The sequence below is a fragment of the Aptenodytes patagonicus genome, chromosome 3 (assembly GCF_965638725.1).
Source record: "Aptenodytes patagonicus chromosome 3, bAptPat1.pri.cur, whole genome shotgun sequence".
NCBI lineage: Eukaryota > Metazoa > Chordata > Aves > Sphenisciformes > Spheniscidae > Aptenodytes > Aptenodytes patagonicus.
This window is the reverse complement of record NC_134951.1, coordinates 88,355,234-88,372,594: the sequence shown is the minus strand read 5'-3', so window position 1 is coordinate 88,372,594 and position 17,361 is coordinate 88,355,234. Positions and strand designations below refer to the sequence as shown.

At 36.6% G+C, this 17,361-nt stretch overlaps 1 protein-coding gene across 3 annotated transcripts in view; it reads right to left on the bottom strand.

Annotated features, from left to right (window-relative positions):
• The window catches only part of RYR2 (ryanodine receptor 2), a 457,875-nt gene that overhangs the window by 50,205 nt on the left and 390,309 nt on the right, over positions 1-17,361 (bottom strand). Inside the window, exons 76-83 of one of the 3 annotated variants that reach the window (XM_076334184.1) lie at positions 16,850-16,901; positions 16,649-16,702; positions 14,964-14,987; positions 6,514-6,570; positions 5,312-5,411; positions 4,291-4,370; positions 2,182-2,258; positions 783-856 (exon numbers count right to left, since the gene is read on the bottom strand). In XM_076334184.1, coding sequence (XP_076190299.1) covers positions 783-856; positions 2,182-2,258; positions 4,291-4,370; positions 5,312-5,411; positions 6,514-6,570; positions 14,964-14,987; positions 16,649-16,702; positions 16,850-16,901 — 518 coding nt within the window. The remainder of the gene's footprint in view (positions 1-782; positions 857-2,181; positions 2,259-4,290; positions 4,371-5,311; positions 5,412-6,513; positions 6,571-14,963; positions 14,988-16,648; positions 16,703-16,849; positions 16,902-17,361) is intronic. The other 2 variants (XM_076334182.1, XM_076334183.1) reach the window with 2 other exon arrangements.

The following is a 17,361-nucleotide window of genomic DNA, read 5'->3' as shown; positions in this document are numbered from 1 at the left end:
GTTTTTAAGATAAAAACATGTTAAAAGATTAGGTCACTGTAGGATTTAAACATAAAAATGCACAATAAAAAATACTGAAGATAAGGGGACAAAATGTGCTTTGGTAGCTCTATTAAGTCACATAAGAATGAACCTAATGTTTCCAGACAATCACAGTAAGGGAGTAGAAGAACTTACTGTCAGACAGAAGAAAGAAATTGACAGTGAACTGACAACACAGAGGCTAGAAAGCCAAATCGGTTCAAAGTCAAAAGTAAAGCAAAAATTTTGTAGTATTTCCCCAAAGACAAAGAGAAAATAATTATTTCAAAGAAAAAGCTTCCCCAGCAGACTTTTTTCCAAACAGCAGATACAGTTCCCTCGACCTCTAATATTTAACTTATGGCTTAACTAAATTGTCTTTTTCATTCCAGTCAAGACAGTTTAAGAAATCAGGTGGGAACTCTTAATTTCATTTTATGCTGAAACTGGTTAGGGACTTCTGAAATGTTTTACATGCACAAAGACTGCTGCTTTTAACTAGAATCTGTTTTCAATTTTACATGTAAAGTCTTCACTTCTTAAGAGTCCTCTAGGACCATTCTGAAACTCAACACATGCTAGTGATTTACTATTGACAAGCATGGGCTTAGGTAGGCCAATTAAATATAAACCACTCTTGGGAATTATATTTTAGCTTCAGCCTCTAGATATATATTTACAAGGTTCTTTCAAATTCAGCTTGCTTCTGCAAAATGTAAAAGAGAGAAGTTCACAGATCATTTCTGTTAAATCGATAGTACCTGATCCTTCTTCAGTCACCATGCCAAGGCCTTCTGCTTTGTTCTGACGTTCAAATGCATTTAGGTCAAGAACACTGCAATGAGAAAAATTACATTTGTCCTGTGATTAATTAAATATATATAATATTTCATGAAAGACAGAGAAGGATTTGTGATTTCATTTAAGTATATAATCATACTAGTGTCAAGAAGATACATTTCAGTGGCGTAATATATGCATCTGCTACAAGATTACGAAACTCAGCTCTATAGACTTAACCTGCTTTTGCCCTGCAAATGACAATAGAATTTAGCTCTTCATGATTGACCGAAAAAATGGGAATGTATGTGTTTATGATATACATACTAATTTTAGGGGTTACAAAGAAGTCATATTATTAACTAATTTTATGTTATAGCCCAGTTCATCCCAAGCAGCAAGGCCCATTAAGAAACTATGTCATTATTAGTTCCACTCAGTGTTCCTCTCCCTTCACATTCTGAAAAACTGAAGCTGCCAAAGGGGAATATGTATTCAACTAACCAGACTTAAGGAACATATACTTTTACATATTTCCATTTGTGAATCTGCAAAGTTCTGCCTTTCATGGCTTAGCATGTCAGCTAGCCATGGATAACTTCTGTTCATAAGCAAGAATATTTATGAAAGTCAGATGAATGTAGATGAACTACAGCAGTAGTTCTGCTGGCAAGAAACCTCACTGATTTCAAAATGAAACTTGGCCAAAGACAGTGTTAAGAAAAAAGGATATAACATGGCACCCTTGACATAACAGAAGACTGAAGCACTTGATCCAGGAAGCCCCTTTTGGTCCTATGTTTTATGTTCATTAATACTTTATTTATTGATACGGTTTATTCTTCAGAATTATATGTAAAACATTTAAATATATATATATTTATGTATATAAAATCAATATAAACTGTCAAGAAGCATGAATGGACAGTATCTCCACAGTTTATTAAAACACAATATTCCATTCCTTTTTCTGCCTTTTAAAAAGTCCTATTAATATTTCTAGCAAAGTTGGGTTTTCCCAAAATCTTTATGATTACTTAACATCGATCATTATCCTGGTCTCTGCAGGATTACAGGGTACCTCCAGAGTTAAGAATTTGCCTCTGAAGAATGCTCCTAACTCTGGAGTTGCTGGTATATCTCAAGTAGACACAAATGCCATAAACATTTGTGAAAAGAGCTCTTTTACCAAGGTAGATCCATATCATATGAAGATTTCATACCATGAGCACCACCTTGTCCTTTACCCCAAATCCGGCACATTACAGTCTCCAGGTGCTGTTTGCAAAAAGTATGTAGAGGATCTTTCCAAAACTATAAATCCTGTGGAATAAAACCTAAATGCAAAATAATAAATTTTTAAAGTAGGTATTTTCTTACCTACAGGACTGCATAAGACCAGCAAGGCTCTGAAAGAATCCCACATCCTTTTTATCCTTGAGGTAGTCAAGCATTTTCTGCAGTAAACACAAATAATTTATGCAGAGAATTAATATTTATACTTTGTGTTAATCTAGTTAACTTATTACTAGATGGATTCTAGATTACTAGTGATGCTGGTGTTTTGAAATATCTATTTTGAAATATTTACAAATTAGATAAAAGAGTCCCGCAGAGAAAAATCCAGGTATCAAAAATAAAAAGAACATTTAATGCTTATGTCCTTTACAGAAAAGGTCATCCATTTTGGATATTCCTTCCTAAAACATGGAAAATAAAGATAGTAACTGAAGTCAACACAGCCAGAAGAATTTAGTGTTTAATATAAATACAATCTTGCCACTACTAGGCCAGAAATTTGTTTTGACACTACCATTTCAGCACCGGACTGGGCTTGTCATAACCTCAGTTTGTTTTAGATTATTTTAGCTGCAACAGCATGTTAGTAGTCATGTGAGTATTTTTTAAATTTGTTTTAGCTTTATTGTAATGTGTAATACCTATCTGATAATAGATTGCAATAACAAAAAGTTATTCAGTGGAGGGAACTCTGATTCTAGAATGCAATGTGTTGCTGAGTGAAGATACAGGATGACACCAGAGGTCCCAGTTGTGAACAAAAATCACAATGCTCAAAGATCAATCTTAGTAGGAATGCTACAAGAATTCACATTGTGAATGAGGTAAAACTCATTTTGCAAATAACAAAAGTAATAGGAAAAATGGATTATAAGTAACCTCCAAAATGAAAGAGCACATAAGCAGACAGTGTTAACAAAACGTATCAGCATAACCCCAAGTAGACCCAAGATCACAGAAGAACACCCCCATCAACAACACCGTACTAATGAAAGCAAAGAACTCCAGAGGATGATGATGACAACCTTTCAAAACCACTTCTGTACCTCTCCCCCCACCCATATAATTCTTCCCAAGAAAGACTGAAGAGTCGATCTTAGGACCTAAAGGAAAATCGGAAAGGTGAGCATAACACCAGAGAAAATGGGTCAAAATGAGGCAACTGAAAAAATAGCAATTCTAACTGTATTATTGATGCTTTTGTGTTATAAGTATGTAATTTAGACTAGTAGTATTAGTATTATTGTAACCATACTAATAACTGTTTCCTGCATTCTGATTAGTTAAGACTTTATCAAATAATTTTTAAAAAAATTAGATTGTAGCATTACAAATTCAGATTAAATAACTACATATAAATGTCATGACTTTCCTAAGTAATTTAATATCATGACATCGCAAAGAACTGTCAATGGTTCAAGCAGATACTTTTTTGCAGAATTTGTGGTCTTTCTGGTCAATTCCTGGTAATGATAGCCCCTGAAAAGAACATTATTTTTGGTTGCATTCAGCTGCTTCAGTGGTTGCTTAACTTGGGACCTTAACTGTTCCCAGTTGTCTGTATTCTTCAAACTGTCCTACAGCAGTATAGTAATGGCAGGTATGAAGCCCTCTGGACTCAGGAGTCTTCAAGTAGTACAGAATGCTGAACATACTTTGTATCAGTCACTTCTCTTCAACAGTGCAGAATGCTGTTAACATATCAGACTTGTCCACTGCTCACCACGTTATCTTACTATAGATTAGTAAATCAAGTTTGAGTTCTCTGCTTCTATCACCAAGACTCTCCATGACTTCTGAAGGTGTGTAACATTTTTTTTGGTGAAGACTGGGGTCAGCAATTTTGCTACTGGCTACAAGACAATGGCAATCTCCCAAGAAATCCTTCCCTCCCACAGAACTCCTCTAGAAGTTAATGATTTAACATAAAATTTCCGCCTTCCAGCTAAAGCGCAAAAAAAATTTCTTTTAGCCTTGTGTTCTGTAGATTAATTATATGTATATGAATAAGAAACACATACCTAGTAAAATAGGGTACTTTGGTACACTATTTTCTTCTGGGAATGAGAGTAAGAGGATAAACAGCATCTGACAAATAGTCACATTACATAATGCACTACTACAATAATTACCACTGTGGTATAAAGACCTATACTGACTAGAATGGGTGAAAATAAATTAGTACCTTACCTGTTGAACGGTAGAATTTCCTCCATTTAAGATGGCAATCCCTAGCTTTAGGGTAGCTGCAACCATTGGCCCCATCTCACCTTAAAATTGTTTTAAAATATACTTTTAGATCATATATAAAAATAAGAATGTTCTATTAACTTATCCGTACAATGACTTAAATGGTTAATTATCAGGAGAGGCCTTTTTGTTTCTCTTGTAAAACAGACCTATTTTTCTTTCATGATCTCTAGTGTGACTTAGTATCTTCCTGAGTGCCTACAGACATAGTGTAATGTATACACAGCACACAAAAGAAGCAAGATATAAGAAAGGAAGGACGGAGCTCAATGAATATAAATCATGTTTCATTTGCTAGAGCATCCAACAGTTGATTTAAGGCTGGGTACACAGTTTTAAACTATCTTTCAAGTTTAACAATGTGTCTCCTCTGCATGCCAGTCTAGATATTTTTTTCCTGTTTCTTCAGAAAATGACAGTGATCTGAAGCATTTAGTTACAGTAAATTAAATTTGTAAACAGGAATTTTTAAACCATCGCTACTGTAGAAACAAATCACAGAACAGACAATGAAAGCATCAAACCTTAGAGTAAGATAGTGTCTAAGGGACAAAAGCATCATTTACATTTCTGAAATGTTTTATCAAAGTACACCAATAAAGTAGATATTTGGGGGGGGTGTGGGGGGAAAGACCAAAGTCTACACCTACTTCAGAACTGTACACGTCCCAGAATTTGGGGGCCTTTTTGTCATTGTATACTGCTAAAGCTATGAACTTTTCCACACTTCCTCTCAATCACCACTAGAAAAATTAGTAACAACAACAACAACCACCACCTCATGAGAATTATTCATTATCCTTTTCTGGATTAGCTGTCAATACTTTTTGAAACTTTGGGTGCATTTTGAAAGCAAATTTTAGTGCCAAATACCTGTGGGTTTTGCCCAATAAGAATTACAATCATTTCAAAGATCATTAGAAACAAGGTTTAATATGTAATCTACACAACAAAACATTACCTTTACTAGCACTGATTGTCTGCAGAACCATCTCAGCAGCACCCCGGTCATGCAGTCTGGCTTGTTGATACAGAAGTTTTTGCTTTTCCATTTCTTTTTCCTGAATAAAAATTCCAGTCATTTAAGATGAGGACTTCAGTTACTATCAGTTCTCCAAAGGTTTTTGGGTTTCTCTTAGTATATGGGCTCTATGGCAACATCATGGACCATTTTAATACATACAATGCTACTGAACAGATACTTAACATGTTCAAGTAATATTCTGCCCTTGTTTTTTTTTCTTTAATAAGTTTTTAGCAGTTTATCTGAAAAGAGTCATCTCAATTGTAAATCATTAGGTTAGTTCAAAGCCCATGTCATTATATATATACTGCATATATCAAACTTGCACTTTTGTGCCGTGTTTTTGTGCAACAGTTCATACTCTTAATAATCTTCTATAGCGTGACCATAACTTCATACTGCTCAGTATGCGGCTCTTGAGTTGCAAGTTGTTGCTGAATACCAGAGTAACAGAAGCATCTCAGAATTTTTTTCAAAACATATCATTATATTACAATATAGATTGCCCACCCTACCAACAGAATATTTGACAGAATACACTGTGCTTTTATATTTTGCATTCTCTAGCGGCAACAAACAATACTGCATGACGTTGCTTGAGCAATGGTGAAGTTTGTTCTTTGTAATTTAAACTACTACCAAAAACAAAGAGGAACATAAAGAGCAAACATAAACGCACAGTTAATTCCAGATGAGTTTGAACTTTCACCAAGTTAATTGAAGTTTGCTGGAGAATTGAGGATGACTAAGCAGTATAAGTTGCAAAATGGAAGTTGCATAGAGCCCTATGACAGTGAGTCCATCGGATGGCGTGGTAAAAAGCTTACTCAAAAGGAACATGACACAATCAGTCAGTATCATGTCCAAAAACACAACGCCCAAAACATGTATGACCTAAAAGCAGGAACAGCTGCAGCAGAAGTAGCCAGAATGACAGCTTTGCTGCCATAAACTTTCCATCTAAGTTACGGAAAAAAGACATTGGAAGATGGAAGAGGTTTAAAAAATGAAGGCTTGCTAAATAGAGGGTATGAATAATAAATCAAAAAAGAAGAGGTAAAAAAGAGAAATATGTTCAAATGAATGAAAAAGAAACCTTTAACTCAAAAGCAAACCAACACAGACATTTATGCTGTTACCAGAGAGTTCTCGCCGAGGCTGGCAAATTTGTTTCTTAAATCTTTGATAATATCGTGCTGCGGAAACAAAATTCATCAGGGTTTTTTTTTTTCACACTATTAGCTCTCCTGCGGTTAAATTGTATCTTTCTTTTTTCTTTAAATTATGTGACAGATCTAGATGGAGGCACAAAAAGGAAAAAAAAAATAAAATGGCAGCTTTGCTTCATATTTAGCCATGCTAAGGTTTGAAAGTTTTGCCTTCATGTTTAAACCTCTTCCTGGGAGTTCAACAAAAACAAAACAGAAACATACACACACACACACACACACCACACGCACAAACCACCAGAAAATCATGACATCACAGGTTCAATATAGTTACAATAAAATATTTTCATTTGCTTCAGATGCCACTGAAAGTTGATCAGTGTTTCTTTTTTAAAAAACTATTTCCTATTTCTAGTTAGTTTTAGACCCAACAATCTTTCATTTTTCTTCCACTGCAAGATTTATTATTCGCTTTTGTTCACAAGCCTAACATCAGCTATACTACTTTCATTATACAATATTTTTTGATAAGTTTATAAGAATGCTTATAGTGAGGATGCATCTGCATAATCTACAGACTAAAAGAACAGATATGCACACTTCTTGCAATGGCACTATAGAAGAACAGTAGAAACAGGCATTGCCAAACAGCTTACAGTGAGAAGAGTGGCGTTTTCCATGGAAATCAAGCTGTCTAGATAACTAGTAACAAAGCAGACCAAAAAAAAAAAAAAAAATCCACCAACAAAAAAACACCACAAACATCTCTTCTACAAGCAACCATTCCTTTGATGATAATCCCCAAAGATCATGGTTCCTTCTTTAGCTTGACAATGCGTTTTCACTGTTGCTTTCTCCATGCAATGTTAATACACACACACATATATACGTATATGTGTGTGTGTGTGAGTGTGTGTGATGGCACCGCTGATATTAAGTGTGCCACCCATTGCATATGAAGTGTAGTAAATTAATAGAGCTGCTGGCTGGTCAAGGTATCCCCATTTCTCTAAGATGTGCTTACTGCTAACACTGTTATCTGTGCTACCAGCACGGTTTTTGCACTTTATTGTGCCTGACACAGTTGATGTCAAGAAAACTACCAAAACAATTAGTCAGTGGTTTGAATTTTCTGTCATTCACAAAACCATCACAACAATAGCAAAAATACTTCATACTAAATGAAACATTTGAAGTAATTCACCAGAATTTAAAAAAAACAACCTCAAAGAAAACCAAGTCTATTTCATCTTGGGTGTTTTCCATTTATATGGAAAAATGGTAGACTTCCTGTAGTAGGGGATTTATTAAATATTATTAAGCAAACATAGGCTTTTATCTACTCTACCTTAACTCAATGACTTCATAAAATTTGAAAATATTCCCTGCATTCATCTTTATCACTGTTGGTGCTAAACAAATAATAACAATAAAAATAAAATGTAGCTAGGAAAAACATGTATGCAAAAAAGGATGTTTTGATTTGATCGGCTATAAACAACATTCAGCTTTTTGGGCGTTAGCGTAAGTATTTTGTAATATGGTGAGATGAGAGGAAAGGAAGTAAAATTGATCTAAAAAGTATCTGGGAAAAAAAGAGAATTGAAGGGGAACACACCATCTTATTAATGAATTTTTAACAAATTTCAGACAAGACAGCAAAAAGCTATTACATGCTTCATAATATTATAGCTGAAAAGACATAAGAATTATAGCAATCATAGAATAGTCTGGGTTGGAAGGGACCTTTAAAGGTCATCTAGTCCAACCACCCTGCCGTGGGCAGGGACATCTTCAACTAGAGCAGGTTGCTCAGAGCCCCGGCCAACCTGACCTTGAATGTTTCCAGGGATGGGGCATCCACCACCTCTCTGGGCAACCTGTGCCAGTGTTTCACCACCCTCAGCGTAAAAGATTTCTTCCTTATATCTAGTCATTCATCAAAATTATTTCTTGTATTCACACCAATATTCAGAGAAAGAAGTACTGGTGTTCTGCTGACTCTCCCCGGTAATAAATGCCTGGGAGGAAAAAAATTTATCATGTTTTATAATTAGATTTTATGACATAACTATGTTACCCAATATCAATAGTCAGCATAATAATCCACATGGGCACAAAGTAAGGGTTGTTTTATCAACATTATATTTCACATTTCCTAGCATTTGAATAATCTGTATTAAAAACTTTAATGTTATATTTTGTTCATCCAATATATAGTTATAAAATAAACAAAAAAGCATATACTAAACTGAACAAAATACTACTCTGTTAAAATAGCATTAAATCTGAGCTACAAATGCACAGGAGTAAAGATATCCTGAAATAAAAACTTCACTACATGTTTTGTTTTGGTTTTGTTAAAATGTCTCATTTCAGCTTGCAGCAATATCCTTACTGATGTCATCATGTTTATACTGTCATTCATTTATATCTTCCTCTCTGGCAAGGCAGTTAGTTTTGTTTCCTACATACTGCCTCCATATTCTTGCCACACTGATGAGATCAGTCAACATATTCATTCCTGTTCAAGTAGACAGGAACTGACAAAGTATTGAGTCTCTAAAAGGAAAAATATTGTATCGGGTGACTTTCAAATCTATGTATTCTCAGTTTCCAGTTTTTTTCTCCAATGGTACATAGCTATAAAACTACACATTACTTTCAAACTGTGACACCCTTTCTTGTTTAAAGTTGGGTGACAAATTTGACATATTTTAAATAGCTGACATAGATGTCTAACTCTCTATAGGAATAATGAAAAAAAAAAGGGTAATGGATCGTTTAGAAGATTCCACTATGACTGGAATTGAATCAGTTAGCTGGAGCAGAAAATCTTACGTACAGGGATAAGTTTGGTAAGATTATTATGTAATTACTGCATTAAAAATAAGCAAAGAACCTGGAAGCTAGAAATGGTCACTTAGTCATTGCAATGTATTTGTTCTTCAAAATACACCACTCCCCGGGACTGCCAAAGGCCCTGCCTCACAAAGATCTCAACCAGTTCTGTTGTGCTACAGCAGTGAAGCATAGAGTGCCAGCTGGTGTCTGAGTTGAAAGACAGGGCAGATAGATGTCTGGGAGTACTCTTGAAAAGTACCACACTAATGCTAGTATAAGCAGCAGAAACAATGTAGGGGGAAGAGATGCTGATAAACACAGAAGATGGGAAGCAGCCAGAGAACGCAATTAAAGATCTTAATGAATAGCCTTAAATCATCATTTATCACTAAGCCCCTGAACTGAAACCCAGAGAAAAGCATGGGTATGTTATTCACTTTGTAGAAAAGAGATTCTCTACAAGACTTTTGCTGCACATTTCCCACAGTCAATGGGAGGTTATTCATATAGCCCAAAACAGCCTTGCCAGATAGGCAAGAAACTGAGAAACAGCTGACCTTGTAACAAAGAATGTATTAATGGCACTGACCCTCTGTTATTGATATAAACTAAATTGTGGGGAATCAAAACACTGCAAACAAGTAGGAGCAAATGAGAAGTGAAGGGCTGACCATCTAATAGTGGACACCATCAATTCTCTAACTGGATTAAAGACTTTTTTTTTTTTTTTGCATAGAATAAAAAAAAAACAGTGACTGATGGAAATAGGGTGGTGGGGAGCACAAGGAGAAAAAAGAAAGAAGGTCCTGGCATTAACAAATAGCATAATAACAACACCATCAGTATGTAAGAAAGAACAAAAGAACTCTACCCCTCTTATGACAACATGTAAAAACTGATTGAATCTTACTTAACCATAGGTTTGTAGTAATGTAGTTTATCCTGGGAAGAGTATAGGGACACTGCCCAGTTGTGTAGGGCTGGGATCAGGAAGGCCAAGGAGCTGAACTCAGCAAGGGATGCAAAGAATAACAAAAAGGGCTTCTACAAGTATATCAACTATATAGTTGATATATATAACCAAGAAAAGGAAGGTCAAAGAAAGCATACACCCCCTAATGAGCAAGACTGGCAAACTGGTAACAATGGACGAAGAGAAGGCTGAGGTACTCAACAACTTTTTCACTTCAGTCTTCACTGGCAACCTCTCGAGTGGATGGACCGCAAGATGGGGACTGGGGGAGCAAAGTCCCTCCCACTGTAAGAGAAGATCAGATTTGTGACCACCTGAGGAACCTGAACATATATAAGTCTATTAGACCCGACGAGATGCATCCGAGAGTCCTGAGGGAATTGGCTGATGTAGCTGCCAAGCCACTCTCCATGATATTTGAAAAGTCACGGCAGTCAGGTAAAGTCCCTGGTGACTGGAAAAAGGGAAGCATTGCACCCATTTTTAAAAAGGGTAGAAAGGAGGACCCTGGGAACTACCAACCTGTCAGCCTCACCTCTGTGCCTGGGAAGATCATGGAACAGATCCTCCTGGAAGCTATGCTAAGGCGCATGGAGGACAGGGAGGCGATTCAAGACAGCCAGCATGGCTTCACCAAGGGCAAGTCCTGCCTGACCAACCTACTGGCCTTCTATGATGGAGTGACTGCATCAGTGGACAAGGGAAGAGCTACGGATGCCATCTGTCTGGACTTCTGTAAGGCCTTTGACATGGTCCCCCATGGTCCCTTCTCTCTAAATTGGAGAGATATGGATTTGATGGATGGACTGTTTGGTGGATAAGGAATTGGTTGGATGGTCACATCCAGAGGGTAGTGGTCAACGGCTCAATGTCCAGATGAAGATCGGTGACGAGTGACATCCCACAGGGGTCTGTACTGAGACCGGTACTGTTTAATATCTTCATCAATGACATAGACAGTGGGATCGAGTGCACCCTCAGCAAGTTTGCAGATGACACCAAGCCGAGTGGTGCGGTTGACACACCTGAGGGATGGGATGCCATCCAGAGGGACCTGGACAAGCTCAAGAAGTGGGCTTAACAAGGTTTAACAAGGCCAAGTACAAGGCCCTGCACCTGGGTCGGGGCAACCCCCAGTATCAATACAGGCTGGGGGATGAAGGGATTGAGAGCAGCCCTGCCGAGAAGGACTTGGGGATACTGGTGGATGAAAAGCTGGACATGAGCCAGCAATGTGCCCTTGCAGCCCAGAAGGTCAATCGTATCCTGGGCTGCATCCAAAGAAGCGTGGCCAGCAGGTCGAGGGAGGTGATTCTGCCCCTCTACTCTGCTCTGGTGAGACCCCCACCTGGAGTACTGCCTCCAGCTCTGGAGCCCCCAGCACAGGAAAGACATGGACCTGTTGGAGCGGGTCCAGAGGAGGGCCATGAAAATGATCAGAGGGATGGAACACCTCTTCTGTGAAGAAAGGCTGAGAGAGTTGGGGTTGTTCAGCCTGGAGAAGAGAAGGCTCCAGGAAGACCTTATTGCAGCCTGTCAGTACTTAAAGGGGGCCTATAAGAAAGATGGGGACAAACTTTTTAGCAGGGCCTGTTGCAATAGGACAAGGGGCAATGGTTTCAAACTAAAAGAGGGTAGACTTAGACTAGATATAAGGAAGAAATCTTTTACGCTGAGGGTGGTGAAACACTGGCACAGGTTGCCCAGAGAGGTGGTGGATGCCCCATCCCTGGAAACATTCAAGGTCAGGTTGGACGGGGCTCTGAGCAACCTGCTCTAGTTGAAGATGTCCCTGCCCATGGCAGGGTGGTTGGACTAGATGACCTTTAAAGGTCTCTTCCAACCCAAAATATTCTATGATTCTATGTATAAATAACTTATACTGTAGTTGTGGAGAGTGAAACCACGTATTAGTTGCCTCCATTCCATTATGGGTAGGAAAAACTAACGAGAAACACATTTTTGCATACTAATTGCAATGTTTAATTCCTAAGAATTGATACATTGATCATGGAGTCTGACCTTAATTCATATCATTCTTTAACAAAAATAATTACTTATTGTAAATACATGGTATATGGTCACTCCATTTATGCAGGCTTTGCGACAGAGATAACAGTGACCATCTCTGATGGGCTAAAACCTTACAAGGTTTCATTATTTGTAGGTACTGAAACTTGCAAGTCTTTCTGTGCCTGAGGTAAGTGACGCCACAATGTATCGTTTTGACAAAAATCTAGTGAATACAAAAGTCTATCAACGAAGTTGCTACCAGTAACAGGGATGAAGAAAACTCATAGGAAGCTCTGTCTCCCCCCCATTTCTTTTCTTCCTGTGAAGAGCCAATTTAAACCAATTGATTTTAAAAAGATGAGCTGGGTTTTGATTCCTTTTTTTGAGTTCCCATCCTACACATATTTAGAGCACATTAATATGTAGCAAACCAGTAGAGTTAGTGACTCAAATGCAGAAACCTATTTGCATTCAGCTAGTGAAACACTTTGATTGGAAAGAATTTCCTATCAGATAGAATCAAGGGGGACAGTGACACCAACTCTACAGGGAGTCAACTGAGCGTCTGTTCAATATGATAGGAAGTTAACTTGGAAACAAAGGGCAAGGAGCAAAGATAATCATAATAATTCAAAGCAAATCCTAGCAGGCAAATGCAGACAGGCACATAGTAACGCACAGACAACTGTATTGTGGGTTTATATTGTGACCTCCCTACTGCCCACACAGTGATCCCAATATAGATTATTTGTACAAAAATGAGACTACACCGCATGAGATATGGGCATGAAAATTGCCGATAAAATACACTCATCGTTTTTATCACATTCTAAGCTTGCCCAAAGGTCTCTGTTGCTCTGACTGTGAAAAGATTCAGGACTTCAATCACATTTTTAAAGTCTAGAGGAGCAGTAGAGTTTTGTTCCCATACAAATTGAACAGTCAGTCTTTTCACATGGACACAGAGCATGGAATAAAAGAACTGCCTTCAACATTGAACTTTGAGATAGATAGGTTGACAGAAAGAAACACACAAATGCACATATGCACACACACAGCGGGTATATATGGCCTCATATCTTTACAACTGTCATGTATGAAGGAAGCAAGGATTATTTATTGTTGTGGGTTTTTTTCCCTTTTCAAACACTTCAGCAAGACAGAAAATTTGCTATGGAGCATACAGCATTCAGTGTATGGTAACCACATGGGCAGAGTGATAGACATGTAGTATTTGAATAGCTGAATTAATGGAAGAAACAAAGAAGAAATTACACTATTAGATTGCTTATATACTTCCTTTGGGGTTTTGTAGTATGTACTTTGTGTTTGTGGCAATTACAATACCTTTTAAATAACTTTTTGTGAATCTGTGTGAGCACATTCATCTTCCAGGATAATGCCTTTATCGTATGAAGGTGGAACAGATCTGTGCAAACTTTTGAAGGAGTAAGAGTGAAGTTGATCCTGGAATACATCTTCTCTTTCCACAGCTGTATGGGAACCTCTTTCTTTTGTGAATTGAATGTTAATAGAAGCGCTAGCAAACAAAACACCAAAATCATCTTGCTCTTTTCAGCAGAGAAGGTTATAATTGTTCCCCATACTGCCATAGGCAATGGACTTTGAAGCTACTGACCGGAGTCTGACCATCAGCTAAATCTGTGCATTCTCAATCTCAAGCAAGTCATCTCTACTTAGTCTAGCTGTCATTAGCCACACCACAAATAACTATATTTAAACACCTCAGAACCAAAAATTAGCTACTCCAGACACCCTATCTCCTCTCAGAACATCAACCTTGTGGCGCTATCAGCAAGCAGCCTGAGTCAACAATGGGAACTGAGACTTCTACTTGCATGAAGTAGGCAAGTAGGCTGGTGCTTAAGCCATGGGCCATCCTTTAGAACAAAATGGTGAGACTTTCATGATGAGACACGAAAGACTGCGTAAGCAATTGAGTCACTAAAAAAAATTAACGCTGTGAAATTTCAGAGCTATTGCCTCTATGCTTTTAGAGAAAACATGGAACAACTAGGAATCACTTCAGGTATGGAGTAGCTATGGAGTTTCTATCAAATACTAACAACAATGAAGGCTATGGACTCAGCCTGTTCCAAAGGATCTGAATCACAGATAAACTATAATATAATCGATGCTCTCTCTGTGACAAACATTGGAAATAGAATTCTACTACTGTATCAGAAATGCATGTCTGCTAAGATATAGAAGAAACTGCTTTCCCTTAAGAGCCAAATAAATGATTTTAATCATTCAAATGAAATTATAACCAGAAAGAAGATAACTGATGCACAAAAGGCAAGAACAGCAAAACAATATGAACAAGCCAAATGACACTCTGTTTTCCCCAAAATGGCAATGTAATCTTATATGACATATTTTGCATAAATAATTCTTGGAGTCTTTAAAAACAGTTTGTGCACAAGAAGGGTTTGGTAGAGATGTCATGCTGGAACTGAAATGTTAAAAACATTTTCAAGACCCTTTAGTTGAACTTATCCGAGATGTTGGGCCTAAAAAAATCACAAAATTAGACCCAGACAAATACACACATATTTTTTTGTTTTACCTTGCTGCGTTGTGATCCTGTCACCTTAAGGAAGGGCAAGGACAAGAAGCGAAATAGTAATAAGAAAAAGAACTCCAAAATTTTTTTCTGCAGGTGACTGACCAAATACATACACAAAATTGTCTTTTGAACAGATTAATACATTATTTGAACATAAGTTTCATAGCTACAGAAAAAATAATAATGAGAAACAAATTAATAGGATCTTCTCTCAAAAGATAAAATTGAATGCTGAACAAGGAACCCATTATAATTTAGGTAAGGGGCACTAATAAATTCCATACTGATAAATTTGTTCATTCACCTCAATGACTTCCAATTTATAAGTTTTCATATTTATAAGCACAAGACTTTTGGTATCTAACAAGCATGCATGGGCTAACTGAAAAGAGCTTACAGAAATAAATATTCTTTTTTAGCCAATGATACGTCATACATTGCATTTCCAGGAAAAAAAAACACAAAACAAAAACAACAACAAAAAAAAGAGCACCGAAATTTGTATTCATACTTAGATATTTACCAAGAAACAGAAATTTATATATTGGGTACGTTAGTTGTAACTCAACAGGACTAGAAATCTGAGTGACTGAAAATAATTTGGTATTGGTATTCTTTCTGATTTCTGTATACAGCCAAATAGGCAATACGTACTTAAATAATTCAGTGCTATCTCATGCATGTAGAAAACATACAGAACATCTGATGTGTACAAAACAATGGGAGTAAAAGTAAACACGCCCCAAACCACTCCTCAAAAATCAAAACAGCACAGGTAGTTTCATATCAAATCCATCAGTATATTTAGAAATATTTTAAAGAAATAATAAAAGCATGTATTTCATATTTCTGTGTTTTAGTAAAGATACTAAATATAAGTATTAATTGATTTGAAAATAAGACAACTTTTAATGTCAGAATTATAATATGCTAAAATATTTTAAAATATTAAAAATATTGACAAGCTAATTCCCTCAGTGCCCCTCAGAACAGACAAATTTCTTGTAAACTCCATTTTATTAATGGAAAAAGAGAGACAGATCCCAAAGCAAACACATGACAAGGACTCATCTCTTACTCTTGTAATCAACTCATGTAAGTGTGTTTACTTATATAGTGATGATCACTAAAAACTCAACATTAAACAACAATAAATACAGATTTCCTATTCTCAGCATAAGAAAAAGCTTGGCAGTATTGATGAAAAAAAGCTCACCTTTTACTAAGAAGCACTAATATATATGTAAACATAAAAACATTGTAGAAATTACTGGTACTGAATGTGAATGACTACTGCAAAAAGCAGTATTTCTGTATTTTAACCATCCAAACTAAAGGTAGGATGTGATACTTTACAAGATACAGCCTGTTATTATCAGACTTCCAGAATAAGTTACTACCCATAATATTTCTCTTCAGCAACTAAAAAGTTAAAATCAATCAGCTAAACATGTAAGAGCCGTTAAATTACTCTCTATATAATCTTATATTATGTGATACTACGCATGTTTTTGTTTTACTACTATGAATCTGGTGACTCATATCTGCCAATCCAGTTTCTGACATGCAGTTCACTGGCATAATAAGCTGCAGTAAGCCATGAACCAAGAAACATAAATGTCAGTTGGAAGCTATGAAATAATGTCTAACGTGACAAGAAAAACAAAACAGAAGTATAATCTTACTTCAAAACTCTTCACTTCTTCTTCACCATCATCATCTTCTTCATCATGGCAGCTCTGATACCATGTAGAAAGAAAACATTTACTGATAAGTCAGGGGTGGGGGGGGGCTAAGCCTTCCATCACTTTACACATAATTTCTCTTGATCTTCTTCATTAATTTTATTAAAACAGAAAAGATGTAAAAAACAGCAAAAAAGTTACCTTTGCCATAATGTCAGCATAAGCCATATATAGGAAATCTTCTTCCAATTTGCTGGTTAACAGAGAGATGAAAGGGAAAATGAGGAAGATTAGAGCCATTATAGTAGAATTGGAGCACCAAAATATTTTTAAGCACCTTAAAAATCTTTTTAAAGGATTTCTATGCTCATAATTAATTACACAAGTCTTTCTGGAAAGCGAGGACTTGATTAACTAATACAAACTGAAAAGTAAAGCCAGCTCAGAAATTCATAAACACCTTCCAATGAAGAGAACATAGTTAATTTTTCAATTATACCTAGAATATACTTATATTTCACATTCAGAATATAACTGTCAATAGGGAACACAGACAAAAGAGAGAGGTGTAGCAAGTCCTGAACACAGCATCCATAACTATGAAAAAATTAGCATATTTATGTTAGAAAGGGGCATCTATTTGTCTGTAGAAAACTCCTTACATCTCATTATCAGTCATGTTAAAATCCCTTTATGTACCACAGGCTAGAGAG